The sequence below is a fragment of the Psammomys obesus genome, unplaced genomic scaffold (assembly GCF_907164565.1).
Source record: "Psammomys obesus unplaced genomic scaffold, mPsaObe1.curated_primary_1811, whole genome shotgun sequence".
Classification (NCBI taxonomy): domain Eukaryota; kingdom Metazoa; phylum Chordata; class Mammalia; order Rodentia; family Muridae; genus Psammomys; species Psammomys obesus.
This window is the reverse complement of record NW_026595981.1, coordinates 22121268-22135062: the sequence shown is the minus strand read 5'-3', so window position 1 is coordinate 22135062 and position 13795 is coordinate 22121268. Positions and strand designations below refer to the sequence as shown.

At 54.0% G+C, this 13795-nt stretch overlaps 1 protein-coding gene across 2 annotated transcripts in view; it reads left to right on the top strand.

Annotated features, from left to right (window-relative positions):
- Positions 1-5529: 5529 nt before the first annotated feature.
- Positions 5530-13795, top strand: part of Stac2 (SH3 and cysteine rich domain 2) — a 16285-nt gene continuing 8019 nt past the window's right edge. For both annotated transcript variants that reach the window (XM_055620074.1, XM_055620075.1), the window contains exon 1: positions 5530-6011. In XM_055620074.1, coding sequence (XP_055476049.1) covers positions 5922-6011 — 90 coding nt within the window. In that variant the 5' untranslated portion in view covers positions 5530-5921. The remainder of the gene's footprint in view (positions 6012-13795) is intronic.

Below are 13795 nucleotides of genomic sequence, written 5' to 3'. Positions count from 1 at the left end.
GGCCCTGCTCCATCAGTCAGCAGTCAAGAAAATGCTATACAGACGTGCTCACAGGCCAGTCTGAGGGAGGCAGTTCCTTCAGATGTGTCAAGCTGGCAACTAAGGTTAGTCATCGGGATAACCTAGGCTGGACTCAAGCATTTTGGGATTGCAAACATGGACCACCACCCTCTGTTTATTACCCCGTGATTCCAACCCAATTCATCCCAATGTGATCAAATCCAGTCTGGCCATTCTAAAAAGAAAACCAAAGTTACCCCCAAATTAAGGCTCTATCTGAAGCCATAAATGGGAAACAAAGTTCAGAGGGGAATAAGAATGGGTCTCTTGATGTGAAGGACATCCTTGCATCCTTACATGGATCTTAAGTCATCTGGTCCACCCCACTGCCCAGGTCTCCCAAGTGTGTCTGACACTCGCATAGTTCTACTTTCCTATTAAGAAGCAGCCAGTAAATCAGGCATGTTGGTGCACGCCTGTAATCCCAGCACTCAGGGAGGCAGAGGCAGGTGGATCACTGTGAGTTCAAAGCCGGCCTGGTCTGCAAAGCAAGTCCAGGATAGCCAAGAGAAACCCTGTCTTCAAAAACAAAAACAGAACAAAAGAAGCAGCCAGCAATCCCCTCACCCCTCCTGAAGAGGGATCCTTCCAGGCATCTGTCTCTCACTCTGCCCACCCCACATCTGAGCCCCACAGTGGCCCTCCTCCCAAGGAGGAGCAGACGTGGCTGCTTCAGCTCTGTCCCTGAGCTACTGCAGTAGGAGTAGTCAGCTCTGAAAGCAATGACTCACACTTAGTTCATGAAAGACTGCTCTGAAATACAAAAGCTGCAGCCAGGAAGGACATCCAGAGGTCATAGGATCCAGCCCCTGGCCTCCTCCACTGTGGCCCCACAAACGCCTAAACCAGAAATGTCCAGTGTTGGGGGGGTCCGCCGATGCCCTGACTCCCCGGGTTTTCCTTGGTGAATGGTACCACTGGCTCCCCTGGGACGTCTTCCCCGTGATTAGTCAGAATTGCTCCGCTCTGCGTATGGATAGCCACTTCTCGGTCACTTTCCCCATGGACTAGAATACCAGGCTTCAAATGGCCAAGGAAAGGGAACCAAGGAGACGGGCTCTTTCTTCTCCCTTGGGGAAAGTACTGGAAAAGCACAAATCTCCCAGAAGAAAGGAGAGGAAGGGAAAAAGTGAGCCTTCCTCACTGGATTTGCCTACTCTGGTACCCCAGTCACTTTTGTATTCTCCAATGGTGAGTGTAGGGTGGCAGACAGTGGCACAGTCACAATCTTTTATCATTGTCCCATTTGTATATTTGTTTATTTGTATGTGTGTGTGCCTGTGTATGGAGGTCAGAGCTCACTTTTCTGTTTTTCTTTTGGGGGGCGCAGGGGGGAGGACGGATGGTGAGATAAGGTTTCTCTGTGTAACCCTGGCTGTCCTGGAACTCGCTCTGGAGACCAGGTTGACCTCAGACTCAGAGATCCGCCTGCCTCTGCCTCTCAGAGTACTGGGTTTGAAGGGGTGCGCCACCACCGACTGTGTTAAAGGCCAATCTATCCTGCCACCATGTGTGACCTGAGACTCAAACTCAAGTCATCAGGCTTGGAGGCAAGTTTCTTTGTCAGCTGAGCTATCCTACCAGTCCCCTTCCCCCTTGTTTTGAGTCAGAGTCTCAAAGAGCACAGGCTGGACTCAGTAGGTAGGGAGGATGACCTTGAACTCCTGACCCCGTTGCATCTACCTTTCGGCTATGGGCATATGTCAATGCTCTCTGTTTGTGTGGTACTGGTCTTCTTGCATCCTGTACCAGCACCCTGTCAACAAAGCTATACATCCAGCCTCACAGTCTCCATCCTGCAGGTGAAGAAATCGATGAGCTAAAGATGTAGTTGTGTGCCTGAGGGCTTGCTAATAATTACTGACTATACAAGTAATAGACCCTTAGGCCCCAGTCCTCATGCTGGAGAAATGGCTCACTGGCCAAGAGCACTGGCTGTTTTCCGGAGGGCCCAGCTCCTACATGGTAGCTCACAAATATTTGTAACTCCAGTCTCAAGGGACCCAGTGTCCTCTTCTGGCTTCTATGGGCATCACATGTACATATAGGACACAGACAAATATGCAGGCAAACATTCATACATACAGAATAAAATGAAAAGGGTTTTTTTGTTTTTTGTTTATTTGGTTTAAGTTTTATTTTGGTGGGGTTTTTTGTGGTTTTTGTTTGTTTGTTGTTGTTGTTGTTGTTGTTTTGTTTTTTGAGATAGGGTTCCTCTGTATATGCCTGGCTGTCCTGGAACTCGATCTGTAGACCAGGCTGGCCTCGAACACACAGAGATCCACCTGCCTCTGCCTCCTGAGTGCTGGGATTAAAGGCATGTGTCACCATTGCCTGGCAAAACAAAAAGATTTTTAAGGGGCTAGAGAGATGTCTGAGTGGTTGAAAGAACTGGCTTTTCTTGCAGAGTACCAGGTTCAATTCCCAGCACCCACATGGTAGCTTATGGTTCACAAGCATCTGTAACTCCAGTTGTAGCTTCTGTCTTCCACAGGCATAAGGCATGCACAAGGTGCACATCATACATGCAGACAAAGCGCACATACATATAAAATCAAAATAAAATTCAAGCCGGGTACAGTGGCTCACCGCTGTAATCCCAGCACTCTGGGAGGCAGAGGCAGGGGCATCTCTGTGAGTTTTAGGCCAGCCTGGTCTGCAAAGCGAGTCCAGAACAGCCAAGGCCACACACAAAGAAACTCTATCTCAGAAAAAAACAATTAAATTAAATTAAATTTAAAGCAAGGCTGGTGGTATATACCATTAATCCCAGGGCTCAGGAGGCTGAGGCAGGCAGATTTGAGTTTGAGGCCAGCCTGGTTTATATATCAAGTTCCAAAGTTCCAGGCTGGCTAGGACTACAAAGAGAGAACCTGTCAGATAGATAGATAGATAGATAGATAGATAGATAGATGTGTATGTGTTTGTGTGTGTGTATGTGTGTATAAGTATGTGTATGTATGTATGTACACACACATATATATGAACCCCAAATCCCGGCTCTTATGAAGAAACTGGGTTACCTCACCCCAGAAGTCTCCAGGGACAGAAGAGACCTCTGTTTATTCTAAAACAGGAGACACGTTTGCATTTTGTGGTGCTGGGGAATGAGTTCTGAGCCTTGTGTATTCTCAGCAAATGGCAAGACTTCTGCTGACAAACAGCCCATTCCTAGTTTTCAGTTCTCATTGAGGAATAAAAAGCTTCTCAATAAATGGCTGAGGCGGGCCTTAAACTCTCTCTTTAATGCAGGCAGGCCTTGGAGGGGTAATCTTTTTTTTCCTCAGCTTCCCGGATAGCTGGGGTTATAGCCATGCACCACCATGAGCCTGATGACCCTCAGGGTGTCCTGAGCATTGACGGCTAAACTGCCAGGGAAGGGAAGCTGAGTGAGCAGTGGGGTACACTGTCAGAGGGGCAGGAGGGTCTTCAAAGGCTGAGAGTGTTCCTCTGGGGAGACAGAGGGCTGAGTTCAGGATCTACCGTTGCCTCCTTTCAGGAGAGCCAGAAGCCAGAGGACTCCTGCAGCTGAGATAGAGCTGGAGGGGGAGGGACCAAACTCTCCCCGCAACAACCAAGAAGCCGCACACCTGCCCTTGCTCTGCTCCTGCAAACGAGTCTCTATTCCTGGACACAGTAACCTTGAGAGGTCGGCTCTTCAGGCCTCACAGGGAGCTAGTGCTCTCATCACCTGGGCCCTTGAACGCCACCACCAACAGCAGAGACAGCGGCATGCATGAGCTCGAAGTCCCTCCATCCGCACATCCTCGGTCAGGCCAGGAGATGACGTGGAACTCGGGGCCAGAAGGGTATGGAAAACGGGTGCCAAAGGGTGTGGGAGAAGAGGTCCCGGTTTATGGCCATGCGTTAGAAGAAGCACATTCAGACCAGCCTTCTGCTTGACCAAACTCCAGCTGCAGGATTTGAGAAGGGCCCATCTTTTTGAGTTTGTTTGTTTGTTTGTTTGAGACAGGGTTTCTCTGTGTAGCCCTGGTTGTCCTGGGATCTGTAGATCAGGCTGGCCATCGATCTGCCTGCCTCTGCCTCCCAGAGTGCTGGGGTTACAGGCCTGCTGTCCCTATGCCCTGCAGAAGGGCCCATCTTAGGGAGGTTTGTGAACTCCCTGGATGAGTATGGAGGTCCACCCCTGCTGAAGTCCAGACAGGAAGACTGAGGAGCAGGGTTGCCTGACTCTCCAGCCACATGGAAGGACTTCTGCCTTGGCTTTTCATTTGGTTAAAATTTTGTTTTATTTTTATTTTTTATTTTTCTTTTGAGACAGGGTCTCACTATATAACCTTGGCTGGTCTGAACTTACTATAGAGATGAGACTGGCCTTGAACTCATGGAGATATGCCTTCCTCTTGGCAATATGGCTCCCAACTGCCGGTACTATAGGCATGCACCACCTATAGTACCACCACCACCACCCCTGGTTTGGCTTCAGTTTTGGCCCGTTAGGGTGTCTTCAGTCCATAACCCCAACATTAGGGAGGCTGAGACGAGAAGACCAGTTTGAGGTCAGCTTGGTCTATACGGTGAATTCTAGGCCAGCCTGGGCTACATCGAGTCTGTCTCAAAAATAAAAAGCAGGGACTTTGGAGAGAGTTCAGAGGGTGAACTACCTGCCATTCAGTCCTAAGGGCCTGGCTTTAACGCCCAGCATCTAGTTAAAAAGGCCAAACCCACAGCACGGGGAAGGCAGAGGATTTCAGGGGCTCCAAGGCCGGCCAGTCTAGCTGAACCAGCTTACAGTGTGAGGTCCAAGTCAGGGCCTGGGGAATGACACCTAAAGTTGACCTCTGGCTGTCCCGAGGTCACACACACACACACACACACACACACACACACACACACACACACGCCACTCATGTACCACACAGGTACCGTCTCAGACACGCGAGCGTGTGGATCATAAACACACAGACCGGCCTGGCTCTCCGCTTCAGGGAGCGCCGGTCAGTCTGGGAGTGGTGTGTGTACTCGGTGAGACCCTAGAAAGACGTTGAGTTAGTGGGGGTAAACGGGTCCTTTTCCGCCGAGGCGCGGCATCTTCCCGCGTGCACTGTCGGAACGCTGTGACTTCTCTTCTGGGCTGTTTTGCTGCAGCCCCGAAATCATTGGTATTTCCGGACGTTCCTCTCACCGTCCCAATTTTGCCCCCCCTCCGCCCCCTTCCAGCCATCTCGGGTTTTTGTTTTTGTTTTTTCCAGTGTAAAACTACCCCTCCACTTCTTTACCCTCCGAACCCCTCCCCATCTCGTCGAGCCCCCCAAGACTCCACCCCGCTGGTCCTCCTAGCCACCGCCGCAGCCAATAGCTGAGAGCCTTGATTCGCAGAGCTGCGCGGGGGCGCGGCGGAGGGAAGGGGGAGGGACCAGGCGACCTCCTAAATCAAAGTTGGGAGGCTAGGACTGGGCGGAGGGGCCGCCGGGTGCAGGGCTGGGGCCGGCGGGGGGAGGAGGAGGAGGAGGGAGATGGGGGGCGGGCGCAGAGGACGGCGGAGCCGGCCGGACTCGGACAGCTCCGTGGCTCCCTTGCTCTGCTCCTCGGCGCAACCCCGCTTCCCTCCTCCTCCTCCTTCTCCTCCTCCTCGTCTCGCGGAGCGCAGCATCCTCTGCGGACCCTGGGTCCTCACACCCCGGCTCGTCCCTCTCCCCCGCCACCCCAACAACTTTCTCCTCCGGTGCCTGGGGTTAGGGGGGCGGCTGTGCCCGGGAAGGTTTCTCCGGGGGTCCCTGGAAGGAAGCCACTGGAGAAAAGCTTGAGAGTCCCAAAGAGACTCCCGCTACCGACAGCCCGCCCCGGGGCGGGCCTGCCGTCGGGTCTCCGCGCGCCCTCTCCCCCTTTCCATCCCAACCATGACCGAAATGAGCGAGAAGGAGAACGAGCCCGATGACGCGGCCACCCATACCCCTCCGGAGACCGTCTCCGCCCTCCAAGAGACCAAGGTAAGTCGGGGTGTGTGTTGGGGGGGGGGGGGGCGCGAGGGCCGGCCCCGCGCGGGCACCCCCCACCCGGGGCGGTGCTCCCAGGGGGGGGGGGCCCCTTGGGGGCCCGGGGAGCTCAACCGGGCCCCCCCCCCCCCGGCGTGACTCCTTAGGCTGCGCGCGCCTTGCCCGGGAGGGAGGAGAGGAGGGCTCGCTCGGGACTAGGGGGACCCCAGGAGCAGATCACCCCGCCGCGACCCGCCAGAGCGAGCGAGCGAGCGAGCGAGCGAGGCGCTCCGGCTCACCCCCCTTCCCCCGCCGGGCGGTTGTAACTCGGCTTTGTTGGAGGGAATCGGCGCGGCGGAGGCGCAGGGCGTGTGTGGCGGTGTGTAGCCGGTGTACGCGCGCGTGTGTGCGTGCGGGGCGCACCCCTCCGTGGCCTCCAGATCCGCGGTCTGCGGCTCCCCGGCTCCTGTCCCTCTGAATTCCCCTCCACGACCGTCTCCTGTCTCTGGGCGGGCGGCTCCTGCCGTTTCCCTACGTGCCTCTCTGGGTGTCTCCGGCGTCCCTCTCCGAACCCCCCCCCCCCGGCAGCCTGGGCACGCACCTCGCCCACCCGCTAGGCTGGGCTCCCCCAAAGGCCGCGGTCCCCGGGTGCGCAGCTTCCGAGCCGGCTCCGGGGGCTGCGGCAGCGCGCGGGGCCGTCGGTGGCGGAGCGGTGCGGTTCTGGAGAGCCGGGGGGGGCCCCCCCCCCCCCGCCCGCCCAGCTCGCTCGGAGAGCCAGGAGAGGGGAGGAGAGAGGGCAGGATCAAAAGAAGAAGTCATCGTAATTAATGAATGTCATAATTAACCCTAATTATGTATGATTGTTACTCTTGCGGGAGTCACAATGAATAAATTATTCTCCCCGTGAAGGCAGGCGGAGCCCAAGCTGCGGGCACTGAGAGGGGTGGGGGAGGCTGACGCTCACATTTCCACCCCCCACCCCTGTGGGTCTACCCCCTTCCCCAACTTCTAGGTGCTCGTGAAGTTCCGTGGGAAGCGAGCGCCTGGGAGTGGGGGGAGAGGACCCGGTGGGAAGGAGCCCTTTCCCCATCCTAGACCTCAGGCCAAGACTTCCCCCTTTCTCTCTTCCTTCGGCTCTGCTCTGGTGTTTGTTACCATCCTGGTCCTTTGACCTGGAGAGCACTAGAGATGGGTGGCGTCCTGGGCACGTTCGGGTCACAAGCTCCTACCCAGCGCTTCCCACGGATCATCTTCCTTCTCAGTCCATCCTGACGACCCCCCCAGAATACGAGGTTAATTCAAGGTCAAGCTCATCACCGCAGTGAGCGCAGGGAGTTGAACAGGGTAGGCACTAAGTCTGGGCGGAAGCTACACCCCCCCCCCCCCCCCCCCCCCCCCCCCCCCGCTACCCCTACCCCGTGCCTGCGCTTGGGGATCCTGCTGCTCTCCATGTCTGAGTCTCTTGGCTTTTTGATGTCTTGCCAAGTACCCCTGGCTGTCCTCAAACTTTTGGCCATTCTCCTCTACTTCCCCCAGAGCTAAAATCACAGCCACCATAGCTGGGTCCCTCCTGCCCAAGGCTTCAGTACACACCTGGCCTTCTGCTTCCTTCTAAAACTGAGACTCTGGCTTCCTGGTCTTACGGTTCCAAATCTTTCCTGGAAGAGGATGTTGCTTGGGTCATCTGTGACAGACCAGGAGGATCTTGGGAGCTGAGCCTCACCCTGAGTTCTAGCCCCCCAGCCTCCTCCTTGGCCCTGTTGTTACCCTGTGTGACTAGATAGCCCCAATGCTGTTTCTCCAGAGACTGGAGGGGCTCCTGCCTCCTGCCATAGGAGAACCTGTCTGCTCCACCCCCCCTTAGGAGCTCACCAAGGCAGGCAGGAGCCTGGAATGGTGCTGCCTCAGCAATCCCACAGGCTGCAAGCTCAGCTGTGTGGGGAGGGGGGCCAGACCCTGGCAGGGCTGTATCTCCCTCCTCCCATCCAAGGACCCTCCAATGTCATCTGCTCTGGGTCTGAGCACGGAAGGCCTGGAGGAGGAGAGGAGAGGGATCATCGCACAGCTGACTCCCTCTGTGCCAGGCCATTGGAGTCCCCAGCCTTGGCCCCTTTTCGTCCTTCAGGAGGACTCTGGAATAACCACACAGGCAGGACTAGGGGAGGGGGATGAGTCGTGGGGCCACTCTGCAGGGCAGAGGTGGGCAGTCGGGGAGAGAACTCAGGGCTTCTGTCAGCCTCCTTCAGGCCCTCACAGAAGAAGCTTGTGCCTCTAGATCCCATGGGAGGAAAGATGGAGAAGAAGGTGCTGCCCACCTAACTCAGCTGGTTCAACAAGAGGCCGGGTGCCCAGGAGCCACCGGTCTATTCTTAGTCATCAGTTTGGTGCCCCGAGGCATCTCCTGCCAGCCTGAACCCAGTTTCCTGTTTAGTCTACGGCAGGGTCTCAGCAGTCTGCGAAGGAAATCCACTTCCTTTTAGGATTCTCAGTCATCCCATAATATTGCTTATCACCTTCTTTGGTGTCATCCTGGAAGACCTGACCATGCCTGCTTTGCCATCTGAGTCATCTCTTGTCACATCTGACACCACCCACAGCCAGCTGCCTAGTACTGTTCCAGGAGACGGCATGGGGAACTGGGGACAAGAAGGAGCCTCCAGGGAGCTTCTAGGGAAGAGGACACTGCCTCCTGCTCTGAGAGGCAGCCCCAACAGACCTGGAGGCCTGGGCCACACGCCAGACAGTCTGCAGGTACACTGGGAAGGAACTGGACCCAAGCAAAACAGCTTACTAAAGGGCGTGCCAGAAACGGATCCCTGCAGCGGAGGCACCGAGGCAGCTGGTGAAGATTGGTGAGATGCTTATCCGTGTCTCAGCTGCTGTTCTATTGCGGTGAAGAGACCTGACCCCCGGCAACTCTCCTAAAGGAAAACTTTGTATTGTTTTGTTTGAAACAGCGTTTCTCTGTGTAACAAGCCTTGGCGGTCCTGGACTCCCTTTGTAGACCGGGCTGGCCTTGAACTTACAGAGCTCCACCTGCCTCTGCCTCCCGGAGTGCTTGGGTTACAGGTGTGCACCACCAGACAGTAAGGAAAACCTTGAATAGGGGCTGGCTTCCAGGGTCAGAAGTTTAGTCCGTAGAATGGTGGCTGTGTGCAGGCTGACAGGGTGCTGGAGAAGTGGCTGAGCGTGCTGGAGCGGCTGGTGGCAGGAAGAGAGACACTGAGCCTGGCCTCAAAACCCAAACCCTCCTCCCACCCCCACCCCCACCCCCACCCCCACGACACACTTTCTCCAAGACAGCTATACCTTCAGTAATGCTGCTCCTCATGGGTCTGTGGGGCCGTTTTTATTCAAACCGCCACATCCCAGCGACCTGAGTTCAATCCCCAGAACCCACCAACATGGCGGCGGAAAGAGAAAACCGACCCTCCACGCATGTGCCATGGAAGGCTCATGATCAGACACACATACATATACACACACACACACACACACACACACACACACACACACAAGTAAATAAATGTAGAGTGGTGGGGACAACTGCAGAGACCAGGAATCTAAGGAGTTGGGACACCTGGCCTGGCAGAGTCACCAAAGTGACATCTCTGGGATAAGCAAGCAGACACTTGACAGCATGGGCATGAGTTAGAAAATCAGCAGGCAGAGTAGAGGCTTCCCTGAGGCCGGGGAACACTGTGTTCCAGACACCTCCGGCACCCTCCTCGAAGAGGTGGCTGTTGGCACCAAATCCCTGGGAGGGGGTATACCAATAAAGGGCACAGGCCAGACTTGTGGGGAGGGACTCAGATTTACAGGGATCTCCCTGGGAGTAATGGCCTCAGGAAGGGGGACGTGAATGATGCCTTCACACATTGGAAAGTCTGCTGTGGCTAGAGTAGCCCGGCCAGAGCCACAAGGGTAGTGGGGGCAGATAGGCAGATGTCACGGGGAGGCAGGTTTCAGCACTATGTAGGGAAGCGCCTCCTAGCAACTGCAATTGCCCAAAGATGGAGTGACTGTCGTCCCACGAGGGAGTGTGCTTCCCCTCACAAGAGGTGACCAAGAGCCATGCACTCAGAGACAATGTGGCCAGAGCAAAGCCATGGGCTGGGCTGGGGACTGGTTTAGGTGCTCAGTGTTTCCGGTGCCTTCTAACCCTGAATTCCTTCATCGACCTGATAGACAAGTCCATGGATCAGAGGAGGGAGGGGAGGGCCCCGACAGTAATCTATTTGATTATTTGATCTGAGCAGCCAGAGACGCCTGTTCAGGTCCTGACCCTGCTACTTGCCAGCTGAGGACCCAGAGCGGGAGAGATTCAAGTCCTTTAAGCTTCACCCCTCATCTGAACCATGGGACAGTGACAGTTCCCCCCCAGAGGGTAGCGCTGGATGCAGGGGGAGGGTGTGTCAGGTGCTAGCCCAGATCCAGGACCCTCATGCTGAGATGCTTTATGAAGCCACATTTCTGGCTGACTGATCTGTTTGGACCCAGAGAGCACCCGGTGTGGCCTCCTCCTCCTTGGGGGTGGGAAGGCCAGGAGAAAGGAAGAAAAGTGATTTACACTCAGATAACAAATTAGTTTTGGCTGGGCCTGGTGGTGGCTCATAATCCCAGTGCTCTGAGAGCAGCGGCAGGTGGATCTCTGTGAGGTCAGCCTGGTCTACAGGACAGCTAAGGCTACACAGAGAAACCCTGTTGGGGGAGGGGCAATTCTGGCCTATCACCTCCTGTGTGCTCTGTGCCTGAGGCCCCTGAGCAGAACATTGGTGCCTGGAAATGGGGACAGGAAGGGTGGCAACGGTATTCATGTTTCTCCTGGGCCCCATCGAAGCCCTACAGCCCTGTTTGAGACTGGCAGCCACCACCTGACCTGGGCAGGTATGCATAACCTAGGTAGTTATTCATTGTCCTTCTGGCTCGCCACCTCTGCTCCTGAGCACAGGCATCCGGGGCCCCAGGCCTCACTTCTCATAGCTGCACAAAGAGGCCCACAGTGCTGTCCAGGAAGCTGCACTTGGAAGGAGATGAACAACAGTGTGCCAGACACCCCAGGGCTCTGGCCTCCCAGCTGGCACAACAGAGCCGGTCTTGTGCCCAAACACCCCCTCTGCTTCTCTCTCCATTTTGCTGCCTGCTGGCCTCTGGAAGGCTACAGGGGCCACTACTTTCATCCCTTTGGCATACACAGGTGCTAGGCAGACAGCCATAGTGCACAGGCTGCCTGGCATAGCATGCCAGCTGGGAACCCTGGCCAAGACGGCCTGCCTGGAGCCAGGCCTAGGCCCTCCTTTCCTATTGCTGGTGGAAAGAAGTGGGCAGGAATAAGGCAACACTACACAGAGAAATCCTGTCTCAAACAAACAAACAGAAGAAGAAAACAGACAAACAGCTACAAAAACAAAACTTCTTTCGGGTGTAATAGATACTTTACAAGAACAAAACTCAAGAGTTCTCTCAAATATTTAAACGTAAGCGAAATAAGGGAGCACTTGGCTCCACAGGAAGAAGGAGTGATAAGGCCGAGATACCTTGCTGAGCACAGACTCAGGGTGCGTTTGATCGAGGAGTGCAGAGAATTCCAGCCTCCTAGCAGAACTGGTCCTGGCTCCACAGAAGTCGGTAATGTATTCGGCAGGGACACAGTGACTGAGTACTGTATGTCGGGACCTTTAAGGACTGGAGGTGACAGGGCCTCTGCCTCGCTCAGTCTCAGAAGGGGCCAGAAGTTGACCAGAGGAACCTGAGGTGTTGCAGTTCTGTCTTAGGGCAGGGCCAGGAAGCACCAGAAGAGGAAATGGGTCTACTGAAGAGCTTCAGTGGGAAAGGCTCTTCTCACAAGGAAGGCCTCTGGAAGTGTGGAAGGCAGAGAACAGGATATGAACATCCTGTTCATATGAAAGCTCCCAGGCATAGGGGCCTGAGGAGATGGCTCAGAGGTTAAGAGCACTGGCTGATGTTACTAAAGATCCTGAGTTCAATTCCTGGCAACCACATGGTGGCTCACAACCATCCAGAATGATATCTGGTGTCCCAGGCCTACCTATCTGCCAGAGATGGTCCCCATGGGAACAAGGGTATTGGACAGTCTCCTGGGGATCCAGGACCGGTTTCTTTTCTTTAAGATCGGATTTTTTTTTTTTTTTTTTTTTTAAATCATGAGTATGTGCATGGGTACGTATATGGGAGTTCAGGAGCTCACAGAATCCAGAAGAAGGCATGGAGCCCCCTGGAGCTGGAGTTATGGGGATTGAGAGCCACCATCCTCCATGGGTGCTGGGATCTCTTCCAGCCACAGAAAAGGTTTCTTAGCAAGGTCACAGGCCACAGCTCTGGGAGCTGGCTAGGGGCCCTGAACCAGACTTTGAACTAAGACAAGACAATTATGGTGATGAGCTGGCTGCAGGGGCTTCAAACTCTATGTTGCCAAGGATGATGACCCTGAACCTCTGATCCTCCTCTCTCTACCCTCTAATTCTAAACCTGGTGTGTTTTCTGTGAGTGGCTGGCCTTCACTGTATCTGTGCACCATGCCTGGTACCCAGGGAGGCCAGCAGAGGGCGCTGTGTCTTGTGGAACTGGAGTAACAGTGAGTTGCCATGTGAGTGCTAGGAATCAAATCCAGGTCCTCCTCAAGAACAGCAAGTGTATGGGGTGGAGGGATAGCTCAGTGGTTAAGAACACAGTCTGTGCTTCCAGAGGTCCTGAGTTGTTCAGTTCCCAGCAACTACATGCTGGCTCACAACCGTCTATGATGTGATCTGATGCCCTCTTCTGCCAGGCAGGTGTACATGCAGATAGAGCGCTCATAAAAATAACTAAATTAAAAGACAACAACAACAAATTTCTTAACCACTGAGCTAATTCTCCACCCCACTCCTTCCCCCATGTGTTTTGTATGGCCCCAGAGATGGCTGTGTTTTTTTTATTTGTTTGTGACAAGGATCTCTCTATGTGACAGCATCCGACTGGCCTCGTACCAATCAGTCTAACTGTCTGCCTTCAAGTGTTGGTACCCTGACTTTTTTTTTTTTTAAGCTTCTTCTCCAAATAAGATAGGGTCTCACCCTCACATAGCCCAGTCTGGCCTCAAACTCACTGTGCAGTCAAAGATGACCTTAAACCTCTAAGCCTCCTGCACCACCGGGTCCAGTTTTACTTAATGCTGTGGATTAAATACAGAACTATGTGCATGCCGGGCAAGGACTCTACCAACCGAGCTAAGCCTACCAAATAATTAGTACAGCAGTATCATGAATCGGTAAGGTGTGCCTTAAAAAAAAAGAGTCATGGAACTCATTGAACATTTGTATAGGATTTCCAAGATTTACTGTTGGGGTGTACATGCCGGGCATAGGGATGGGAGGGGGGAGTTCAGAAAATAAAAGTATACAACATTTTTGTGAAGAACAAAAAGGAAGTACTTTAAAATCATTTCTATCTACCTTCACATGAGTCTAGTTTAGGAGGCTAAGGTTATAGCTCAGTTGATGGAGTGTTTGCCTCTCACCTGCAAAGCCCTCAGTCTGATCTCCAGCTCTGAGTAAATCAGAGTGTGTGCCTGTGATTCCAGCACTTAGAGAGGTAGAGGCAGGAGGATCAGAAGTTCACAGTCATCTTCCTTAGTTACTTAGAGTTTGAAGCCAGTCTGAAACACATGAGCCATTGTGTCAAGAAGAAGAAGAAATGAAAAGGAGGAGGAGGAGGAGGAGGAGGAGGAGGAGGAGGAGGAGGAGGAAGAAGAAGAAGAAGAAGAAGAAGAAGAAGAAGAAGAAGAAGAAGAAGAAGAAGAA